Here is an 11,069-nt window from a genome sequence, read left to right on the forward strand (position 1 = left end):
CAGTAGAAAATCCAATTCCATCGACGAGATGATCTCCTGCAAAGAGAAGAGATGAAAAAATGGTGTGTATTCAACTAATGTAGTAATAGAAGTTCAGTTATCTCTTATAGAAAATTAGAACAATATCTAAATGTATAGAAACACTGTTGCTCTAGGGACTTAAGGAAATACAAGGGGATTAAATAGTCCCTTAATGTTGTCTGACCAGGGCATGTAAATTGGTTTTAGGCTGTAATATGTCTGTTGCCACAGCCCACAACAACATACCTTAGCTATGATGTACTATATAAATAGAATGCAATATACACCTAAGCTGTAGCTTTTAGCTATACCTAAACAATCAATCCAGCGCATTTCAGTGACCTCATTTTGAGTTGGTTCAGATGCAACATTGGTATTTAAATTGAGCACTAAAATAAAAAGATTTGGTGCAAGAAAAAACATCAGGCTGATATAAATGCTCCGTAACATAAATGCATGGTATACAGTTTTCAAGTTAAACTAAGTTAACATGGGTAATGCAATTTTACATGATAGAGTAAATCAGCAGCAGTAGCAGACAAACAACAATCTTTTCTATTTCACTGTAGTTGCAGTTGCACATTAGGTAGTGCTAGTGGAGTAAGTACTATTATTGTTCTATCCTATAAATGGCACACGGAAAGAATGCCATGAATGCATAAACTTTGATGCAGTATCCCTGCAACAGAAAATAGAAGGTTTCCACTTTTCAGAAAAAATAACACTAGAAGTCATAGAGGAAATCAATTCTCTAAAAAGCATTATAACTTGCAGCATACCTTAACACATTTGACATTATATATTGGTGATTCTGAAAATAAAAAATCTGACAGAACAATTAATTTTGCTAGAATTAAATAAATCAATTACTGAGATACCAGTACGATTCTACAACATTAACTGAAACTTTCAGTACAGCCCTTTAAGAGGAGCCACGTTTTAAAACTGCATCAATGCCTGAATTCGAAGTACAGTTTTAACACCTTTAAAAAATTTAACATGATAAATCGGTGATTCTGAAAATAAAAATCTGACAGAACAGTTAATTTTGCTAGAATTACATAAATCAATTACTGAGATGCCAGTACGATTGTACAATATTAATTGAAACTTTCAGTACAACCCTTTAAAAGGAGCCACGTTTTAAAACTGCATCAATGCCTGAATTTGAAGTACAGTTTTAACGCCTTTAAAAAATTTAACATGGTGAAATAAAAATCATAAGGAAGCCAAAGGACATTAGGCTTCGATGGATGCTGGATTTTTGGGACAAACCCCACATGGAGATTCCAAGTTCTAGAAGGAAGACAAAACAGGAGAAGTGTTAGAGTTTCGGGTACCTAGGTACTGATGGATTGGGCCGCCATTAGAGGAGCAGTCATGGATCCTAACGAACTCACATGAGCCACCAAGGATCCCGTCGCCCTTGCACGAGCGGCCATGGATCCGGCCACGCTAGCCCTAGCCGCTGACTGTGTTGCGCCCCTGCTGCCACGGACGCCGAACCCTAGCGCCGTCACCACCGGAGGGGAAACAACACAAGGGAAAAAGTGAGGTCAGGGCAGCAACTGCTGTGTCGTCACTAGGCGCAGGGCCTCCATAGGCCCCCACTGCTTGCAGATCTTAGAAGATGAATGGGGTGGGGAGGGTTCGTATCGAGAGGCGAGGAGGGAGACAGAGAAATAGGAGCCCACAGGCTCTCTATATGGCCACGGACGCGAGCCTTCGATCTGCTAACTGGGTTTCATAAAAATTTCGGGTCCGGAACAGCTCTCTATGTCACATACCATGGATTAATCGACGCATTTGTAGAGGCAGCTCGTATCACCAGCCGCCCCTATTGTGCCATTTGTAGGGGCGGCTGCTGTGCTGGAGCCCGAGCACGCCACTGTAGGGAAGGCTCTAATACTAGCCACCCCTAAAAAAGTCCTGTTGCTGCAAACTATTTTTCATGTAGTGGTGTGCATGTCTACAAGGTCGTATGCGGTGTGGTGATGGTTGGTGTTGCCAAGTCGGTGGCAGTTGGCCACGGACGGGGCACACGATGGTCGTTTGGGCATGTCCTTGTTGTGCACGAACACGGCCAGTTCTGAATTCTGTTCATGATGATACTTTGTGCAGTCTAGTTTGTGCTTTCATTGAGTCTTTTTCGCCTGTAACTCTATCCCAGTATACTGCCGTCATTTATACTCCCTCTGTCCTCTAATATAAGGTGTTTTTAGTTATTCTAAGTCAAGCCATCCTAAGTCAGATCATATCTGCAACATCATAGCTAAATTATGAAAATACGTTTCGTCATGTATCTAAACTCTAAAGAGCTCATTTGATATTGTACATATAGTATGTCTTTTATACACCAAACTTAGGATGGTTTGACTTAAGTCAACTGAAAGTCCATTATATGTTACGAAAATACCCTCGTCAGGGCGTCAGATCGTCCGGACGGTCGTGTTCACGGGCCACCACACTAGCCCAATAGTCATATCCTCTTGTCCACTTGCCTCCAACCTTATCTTGCTATCTTCATTCTCCATAAGGCTCTCCACCGTAGCGTCACAATCGTGCGACCACGCTCCACACGCGAAGCTCCATCGCTGAGTTTGAAGAAACGGAGAGCGACTCTGCTTTGGTTGCCACCCCATCGCGCCCCCTGGCCGGTCCGCTCCATGGCTACGGTGTCCCTTGGCTGTTCCGCCGACGACGCGAAGCTTCATCACCGGGCTCGAAGAAACGGAGGCGGCTCCGTTCCGACTGCCGCGCTCGATGGCTATTGTGCCCCCTGGCCGGTCGCTCCACTACACCGGCGAACTCCACACGCCGACGACCCTCCATTGCCCAGCAGCAAGGAGATGTTGCGCTGAAAGCGCATGTTGCAAACATATGTTTCAGAGGTATGTTGCATGTGTTTCTTATCGGTATTGCAAAAGTAGATTGGTATATTGCAAAAGTAAATTAGGATGTTGCACATGTTGCAATGGCTATGCACATATGTTTCAAGTGTATGATCCAAATTTTTTATCTGTATCAGATGTATATTGCAAGTGTTTTTATCTAGATGTTGTAAAAGTAGATTTGGATGTTGCATATACTTGCATGTTACAAGCGTATATTTTAAGTGTTTCATGCGTCTAAGTGTTTTATCTGGATGTTGCATATATTTTGCAATTGGTTTCAAGTGTTTTCAGACGTTTTCACAAGTGTTTCAAACAATCGTTTCAAATATTTTATTTGTCTTCTTTTGTATGTTGCAAATATTGTATTTGGATGTTTCAAAAGTTGTTGCACATGGGATGCGCGTGAAAAACAGCTAGCAGCACGGGCCTGCTGCTGGGGCATTTGCTTGGGAGCCTGATGCGATAAGTCACTCGCTCGCTGTGCGGACACCGTCCGGACGCTAGCACCCCAAATCGGACATTCGGGAGCTAGCAAGTCCGTATATGTTATGATGGGGGCTCAAGTCACACTGCAATCCAATTTAACGAAAAGTAGCCCTTAGCACAACCCGGAGCTTCATAGCGAACTATTATTATTACAATGTATAGTTGTTATACCATCTAAGTGCCTTGGCCTAGCGGCAATCGGCACCAGTACACATTATTAGCCAAGTCAATGTAAACTTCAGCCAGATTTACAGCCTAGACTGTGTCCCTCCAGCAACAACAATTGTTTCAGCTGTAATGTATGATGCATCGTCAGATGCCAGGAATGCGGCAGCCGCAGCCATGTCCTCCACAGTACCCAATCTCCTAAGCTTGCTCCTCTCGTTAAGCTCTTTCCTCTGCAGAATGATTTAGGTTAGGTACATGCATTTGAATGGAAGGAATAATAAGCTGGATGAAGTCTTGAAAAGAATAGGTGTGAGTCAGTTTTTGCGCCAATATAACATGACATTCTTAAAGTTTTGTGCCTAGGTATCATAGGTAATAACCCCCTTAACACCGGCACATGGATAATGTCATCTAATTTAAATACCCCCTTCTAAACCATCCTTTCTAGCAAGCCATTTCTAGCTTTTGAAACATGGAAATGAAATAGACAGTAGAAAAGAAACATGCTAATATTAAAGATCACATCTGACGTTTAGCAATCAGATAATATGCAACAATTAAATCAGACATCAGACAAGGAAAATGTTTGAAGGCAATAACAAAAATTGAAGTTCAGATCAGGGTAGCCTTCACTTGGCACAATAGAACATTCAAAAGTTGGTTTAGTGCATTTTGAATTGTGTTTCCATATATTTTATTTTCCCTCTAAATAAACTATGATCCACATAGGCATTAAAGAATATATAGAACAATGAATTTTTTAGGATAACGAGGAAACATTATAACAGCGTCAAATGTTTCCTTTTTCGTTAACCAATCATTGAAATATATGAATACAAACTATGCAAGTGAAGACAGAAATCACTTACAATGCTCTCATTTTCTGTGAGGAAACTAGCAAACCGTGTAGGAACAAAACCAGGGGCTATACAGTTAACACGAGTATTGGGTCCCATCTCACCAGCAAGAGCCTAAAAGGTAAAGATCAATAGCTCAGTAATAAAGTAAAAAAATAGTTTGCCAGGTTAGAGCATCTCCAAGAGTACCTAAAACACACTCCTAATCTTAGATTTTTAGAAAGATTAGAAAAAAAAACTATCTCCAACAACTCCTAATAGTACCTCCCAATCTTTTAGCATTTGGGAAAAAATCCCTCTTTGCGCGTAAAGTTACGCGGACTCTGGTCGCGCGAATCCCCTGCGTTCCGGTTTCTCCGACGATCTTCTTCTCCTTCACCGTGCCTCGCGAGGCTACTCGCGCTGCGGCTCCTAGGCCGCAGCATCCTCTGCTCGTCGCGCCGCTGCGGATCCTGCTCGTCGGCGCGCTCGTCGTGGCTCCAAAGCTCGATCGCGCGGCCCTCCGCTCGCCCGCATCGGTGCAGCTGACGCCGGCCGCGCGGCCCGCTGCTTGCCCGCGCCGATGCAGCCGCCGCGCCCTAGGCTCCGCGTCGTGGCTTGCCGCCCTCCCCGAGGGTCCGCACGATCTCATACCTTCCCAGCAACGACTCCCACGTGCACTCCGGCCCCGCCCGCTCGCCGTTCACCATTCACAAACGCACGCGCGCTGGATTGCCTAGAGAGTTCGTGAATCTCTATCTCTCTCTCGCTCGCTGGAGCTACCGATCGAGCTGGGCTCTGAGATGGAACCGGCCAGCTGAGGAACGGAAGGGTAGGCTGTACGTGCCTGTTCTCATAAAGAAGATGATCGTATTTACGAAAATGCCATTGAATGATTGGAATATGTTTTTGAAATATGTTTTTAGGAGTGAATTATTAGAAACTCTTGGAGATGGCCTTATTTATTCCTTCCAAAACAAATTTAGGAGTTGGAAAACACCATCTTTTTAGGAGAAAAATATTAGGTACTCTAAAAAAAATCGTGCAAGACTCCACCGATGCCCAAGGCCACTGGAAAATGATAAAGTGAAAAATGGCTACTGACGAACAAAAATCAGTTACAGCAAACAAAGTGAAAAAAGAAAAAAAAACAGATAAACATATACCTTTGTGAGACCAAAGAGAGCAGTCTTTGTGACACCATACATTGTCAATCCTTGTTCTGGATTGTAACCAGCAATTGAAGAAATGATAATCACAGATGACCCCTTCCGTAGGTGGGGAGCAGCATCCTGAAAAACATTTGGTAGAGGAAGAGAATGATGTCAACTTTATTGGTACAGAATGTAAAGTAGGTGGGAGACTTTGCTCACCTGAAGAAGTAGGATAGAAGCCTTGACGTTAATATCCCACAGCTTATCGAGAACAGCCTCTTTCATTTCAAGTATGCCATCTACAGTAGGATTTGCAGCAGCGTTGGAGACAAGAATATCAATGTGCCCAAAGCTCTGCAACAATACAATCAGTTGATTACTACTACAAGAATCGCCACATCCTCAAATGCCTTACAGTTACAGTATCTAAGACATGAACAGAAACTAAAACACTGTACAACATGCTCAACGAAACAAGTGATTTGAGATAACGAAAAAGGTACACCTTAGACACAAACGAATAAGACAAGGTATGATCCCTGTGTGTCGAAATATTAACAAAATAAATGTAAGTTCAGCTAGCCATCAACCTGAATGTTACAAGATGAACAGATAAAAAGAGAAATGACACAATCTTTTGGCTTCAAACTTTCACATGATAAAGATATGCCACATTACTGTTCATTGGCTTGGAAAGCTATTGACTCAGCTAATAAAAATGTGTTATACTCATCATTGAAACTCCAGTAGATATTTTTATTACTGAGGTTGTCTTAGTTCTTCATTTCATAAAAAAAAAATTCTACTCTAGTGCCATTATTTGCACTTCTGCACAAACAGATTTCACTATTACCTAACTTAAAGCTGCTATCAATGCCTGCGTTTTACCAACAATGAATCCATGTTTCCTAGTTCAGGCAATCCCACTGCACCGAGAAATGGATTAAGCAAACAGCGAATAGTCCTTCCTTAAGAAGATGATCAAATTGGGCTTTGATGGAAGATTAGTTCATATTGTCATGATATGTGTCTCTACAGTACCATATAAGCTCAAAGTAAATGGTGAGTAAAACTGATGAAATTATTCTAATATAAGAGGTTTAAGACAAGGTGATCCAATATAACTATATCTATTCTTAATATGGGCTGAAGGTTTTTCATCCTTGCTCCATGCAACTGAAGCAAGGGGGGACCTGACCGGAGTAAAGATATGCCAACAAGCGCCGAGCATTAACCATCTTTCGTTCACGTATTGATTCGCTGGTTCTCCTGCGTGCAAATGAACGGAGTGCACAGCATCTACATCATGTACTTTCACTGTATGAGTCTTGCTCGGGGCAGACAATCAATAAAGAGAAATCCTCGGACATGTTCAGCAAGAATACCAATGAAGTGAATAAAAGGAAGTTTATGTCAGCACTTGATATTAGGAGTGAAGCAAGAACTGAGAAATATCTAGGCCTTCCTATATATATGGGAAAATAAAAGTCAAAGAGCTTGAGCAACAGCCTTCGACAACAGTTTTTCCTTCCATTCCTGAATTATAGCCCAAATTCGTTCTTTGAGATAGACAAAGGTCCTGCTTTGATTTAACAAAAACTCTTTGTGATGAGATTAGTACAATCAGTGGAGGAGCGTGACGCGAAACCACGGGGGAGCCAATTAGCAAAGCCTCTCACAGCAATAGTGTAGACAGCGGGCATGGCAATTGTGCAGACTGTTAACGCGAGCTGTGAGCTTGGAGACAAAAAAAACAGCAGCAATACAAGCTTTTGCAGCCTGCCTCACTTTTAAGAATAGAGAGGCATGAAACCATACTGTGTTGTGTTGGTCTAGGACTCTAGGTAGTTGGCAGAGCTTTGTATGTTTTTGGCTGTCATAGTACCAATAATCACTAATAGATTCAGACTTCTTTGGGCAGACATATCCTTGAGGAAGAAAAAGATAACAGGCCCGAGTCCAAGTGCTTAACGGAATGGAAAATGAACTGCCAATTGATGTGATCAGTTAACATGCAATGCATGCAGACTTGGCAGGTATGCAGGGCAGCGGAAAATTTTATCGGAGGAGGGGGTGGGGGCATAGCCCAGGTTGGCCTGAACTTAGCTCTGCCAGTGAGTACAATGGTCTGTATATTCTTCTGGTCACAGCAAGACAATGACAATAAAAATGCACTGGCTTCCTTGGGGCCTTCTTTGTAGCAGAAATAAAGGTGGTCTAGGGTACAGAGATCTAATCTGCACCTGTTTTCCTTGCCATGCTTGCTAGGCAAGGATGGAGATTACTCATGAATCATGAATCCCTTTGTGCTCAAGTATTGTGAGCTAAATATCTTCCTGATGGTCAGATTTTGAAGGTGAAAGAGGAACCTGGGATCTCTTACTCTTGAAGAAATATTGTCAATTGTGCGAGAGTTGCAGGCGTTGAAATCTGGCCTAATCTAGAGAGTTGGTGATGGCTTACAAATTGATATATGGGTGGATCCTTGGATCCCAGAGGGAGTCATGCGAAGGCCAGTAACACCAAGAGGTAACAGTCCTAAACAAAGTATTTGACCTCACAGATCCAATCATCAGGGCCTAGGACACTAGTCTTATTCAGGACATTTTTCTAGGAGGAGGAAGTGAACATTTTGGCTATTCCTGTCCTGTTGCGAAAAGCGATGATACAGTAGCCTGGCATTTTGATACCAAAGGGACCTTTTTCGGTCAAATCGGCTTACCATGTCCTTGAGGATCAGAGAGAAAGGGCGTACCCAGTGCAGAGAGCTCCCGCTCTGTGCGGGGTCTGGGGAAGGGTGTCAGTGGCAAGCCTTACCCTCGCCTGTGCAATGCGAGGAGACCGCGACTCGAACCCGGGACCTTCCGGTCACAGGCGGTAAGACTCTACCGCTTGCACCAGGCCCGCCCTTCGAGGATCAGAGAGAAAGGCAGGCTCGAAAACAAAAAGGTCAGTCCTCACCAGGAAGTGAAGAACTAAAACTTCTAATATGGAGAGAACTATGGAATTTACATTGTGCTCCAAAGGTCAAACAATTTTTGTAGCACCTAGCCCATAACAGTCTTCCGCTACAAACAAACACAAACAGGAGAGGAATGTTGATAGATACCCGTTGCCGTGTATGTATAAGATTTGATGAAGATGGGCGACATTGCTTACAATAATGCAAACTGGTAAGGAGGTGTTGGAGACAACTACAATTGGAGAATACTCGTCTGGAGCTGCTTCATTTGGAGTTTCCTTATGCTGTTGTCAAATAAATTTTATAGATGGAAGAGCAACATTGACTGGAGATGATCTTACTCTTATGGAACTGGTGGAATGAGAGAAACAAGATGTCATGTGCTGGGCCTCAGAATTCGCAAGCATGCAATTGGGCTAGGTGAGGGGCCTCTCGGCCCATGCAACCAAAGGATCAGCACTACAAGGAGAGTAGCTGCAATAGCAAAGGGATCATCAACAAACATGAACCAAAAGGTTGCAGCCTCTTCTCCCTCTCCTCGTTTTCTCTCTAATCCCCTTCCCCCGATGCTCTCCCTGTTATCCCCTTCCCCTGTTGTTGTAGAGTCTTTACCTCTAGTTCTCCAATTTACTCCAAATTGTATCTCGAATACTCTTGTATACAGTGAGATTTGGTTATGAATCCATGGTTGCTTGAAGTTCATCTGTGCATCCAGCAGGAGAATCAAGCAGGTTCGCAACACATGATTAACGCTGGAGAACTTGCAAGATCCTATGAAGAGGTGATTCATAGGAGCAGAAGCATGGTTGCAGAGACCAACTCCTTACATCAGGAGAAGGAGCCAAAGCCTCGAAAGCCTAGTTTGCGCTGGTGTCCTCCACTGTACCAAGAGATAAAACTGAATATTGATGGAGCCTTCAACAGTGCTAGTAAACACAGGTGGGTGGGGCTTCATTTTAGGTGACCACCGTGGTGTTGGGTACTTGGGTTAGTAATTGGAGCGGGAAAGATTCAGTCAGTACATGATGCTCTTTGTGCTGAAGCAGAAGCTTACAGGGTTGCACTACAGGCGCTGCTGACATTTTTGAATTTCGCATACCAATGTTGAAACAGATTCAACTATGCTTGTGACAGCCCTGAAGTCAAGAATCTATGATCTCACCCCAGGAGGCACCCTCTTCACTATCTCGCGGCATCTGATCGCAACTAGTTTTACTAGAGTGTATATCTCCTTTAGTCCTTTGCTTCTCGTTCATGTAATACTTGTGCTCACAGTTTAACTCATTTGGGCGTGAATTGGGATCCTGGTCAGTCTGCTGTTTGGACTGACCGCCTCCCAAGAGTTTGTAATGAGTCTTGTGGCCTGTCATCTCACTGGACATGTGGAGTAATAAAGCTACGAACTTATGACAAAACAAAACAGCCAGATTTCCTGATGCACATGTACTCCAAACTTAATTCTAGGCTCCCCGTAAGGCCTGATGGGATAGCATCATAGCAAAGCAACAAGAGGAATCTGAGAATGTAATGTAACCCATCTGAAAGACTGAGCTCTGACCTTGACGGCCGTCTCGATGAGACTCTTGCGCTGCTGTGCGTCGGAGACGTGGCAGATGGCGCCCACCGCGGTGATACCCTTGGCCCTGAGCCCCTCCACCGCCTCGTTCACGTTCTTCTGCAACGCCCCACGAATCGATCCACAGAAACCCCCCAATCAGAACGAGCAGCAAGGGAAATCCCAAAGCGAGGACAGCAAGCAAGGAGGGTAGAAGGAAGAAACGACAAGATTTGCCGGCTCAGCTGGACCTGCTTGCGGGAGGAGATGACGACGGCGGCGCCCTCCAGGCCGAGGCGCTCGGCGATGGCGAGGCCGATACCCTGCGTGGACGCCGTCACGACGGCCACCTTCCCCTCCAGACGCCGGCACTTGACATCCATCACCGCGAAGGCCGACCTTCAACTTCAAGGTCGCTCTCGTCCTCTCAAGTCCCAAACACGCCCAAACTTGCTGCTGGAGTGCTGGTACGGAATAGCCCCGTACAGCAAAGCGTATATGCTTTGGGCCGCGTTTAGTTCGGCCGCGGATTCGGCGCCGCCGGAATCCGGTGCACTGTAGCAACACTGTTGCGCACTGTGGCGTTTTGTTTTTATTGGGTAATAATTGTCCCATCGTTGACTAATTAGACTCAAAACGTTCGTCTCGCAGAGTACAACCAAACTGTGTAATTAGTTTTTGATTTCGTCAACATTTAGTACTCCATACATATACCGGAAGTTTGATGTGACAGGGAATCTTCTTTTTGCATAGTGCCAAAATCTGTAAAATGAGGGAACTAAACAAGGCCTTGGTTCCTGGATTCTTGGGACAAGAGTAGACAGGTCCATCAAGAAAACGGTGGGACCGAGGCAAGGATGGAAATCTTATGAAGGCCCGTCACCAAGTTGGCGCCGGCTGATTTCGCGAAGCACTGTGGGTACAGTAACTTGTTCGTTTTTATTTGGTAATAATTGTCTAAACATTGACTAATTAGGCTTAAAATGTTCGTCT

At 44.1% G+C, this 11,069-nt stretch overlaps 1 protein-coding gene across 1 annotated transcript; it reads right to left on the bottom strand.

Moving 5' to 3' along the window:
• Positions 1 to 3,513: 3,513 nt before the first annotated feature.
• LOC136545691 (tropinone reductase-like 3) lies at positions 3,514 to 10,551 on the bottom strand. Its single transcript, XM_066537682.1, has 6 exons — positions 10,328 to 10,551; positions 10,080 to 10,196; positions 5,779 to 5,913; positions 5,572 to 5,697; positions 4,439 to 4,540; positions 3,514 to 3,799 (listed from the first exon to the last, which is right to left on the bottom strand). The coding sequence occupies exons 1-6, from the start codon at positions 10,457 to 10,459 to the stop codon at positions 3,650 to 3,652; spliced, it is 762 nt and encodes a 253-aa protein (XP_066393779.1). The 5' UTR covers positions 10,460 to 10,551; the 3' UTR covers positions 3,514 to 3,649.
• Positions 10,552 to 11,069: the final 518 nt, after the last annotated feature.

The sequence above is a fragment of the Miscanthus floridulus genome, chromosome 3 (genome assembly GCF_019320115.1).
Source record: "Miscanthus floridulus cultivar M001 chromosome 3, ASM1932011v1, whole genome shotgun sequence".
NCBI classification, from domain to species: Eukaryota; Viridiplantae; Streptophyta; class Magnoliopsida; order Poales; family Poaceae; genus Miscanthus; species Miscanthus floridulus.

What these genes read in the sequence shown, in the direction of transcription:
- LOC136545691 (XM_066537682.1), bottom strand. Translation starts at nt 10,459, where the DNA reads ATGGATGTCAAGTGCCGGCGTCTGGAGGGGAAGGTGGCCGTCGTGACG. An exon ending in CTCTCTTTGGTCTCACAAAG is followed by an intron (nt 4,541 to 5,571) that starts GTATATGTTTAT and finishes TTTACCTTTTAG; the next exon opens with GCTCTTGCTGGTGAGATGGG. An exon ending in TCACAGAAAATGAGAGCATT is followed by an intron (nt 3,800 to 4,438) that starts GTAAGTGATTTC and finishes ATCATTCTGCAG; the next exon opens with AGGAAAGAGCTTAACGAGAG.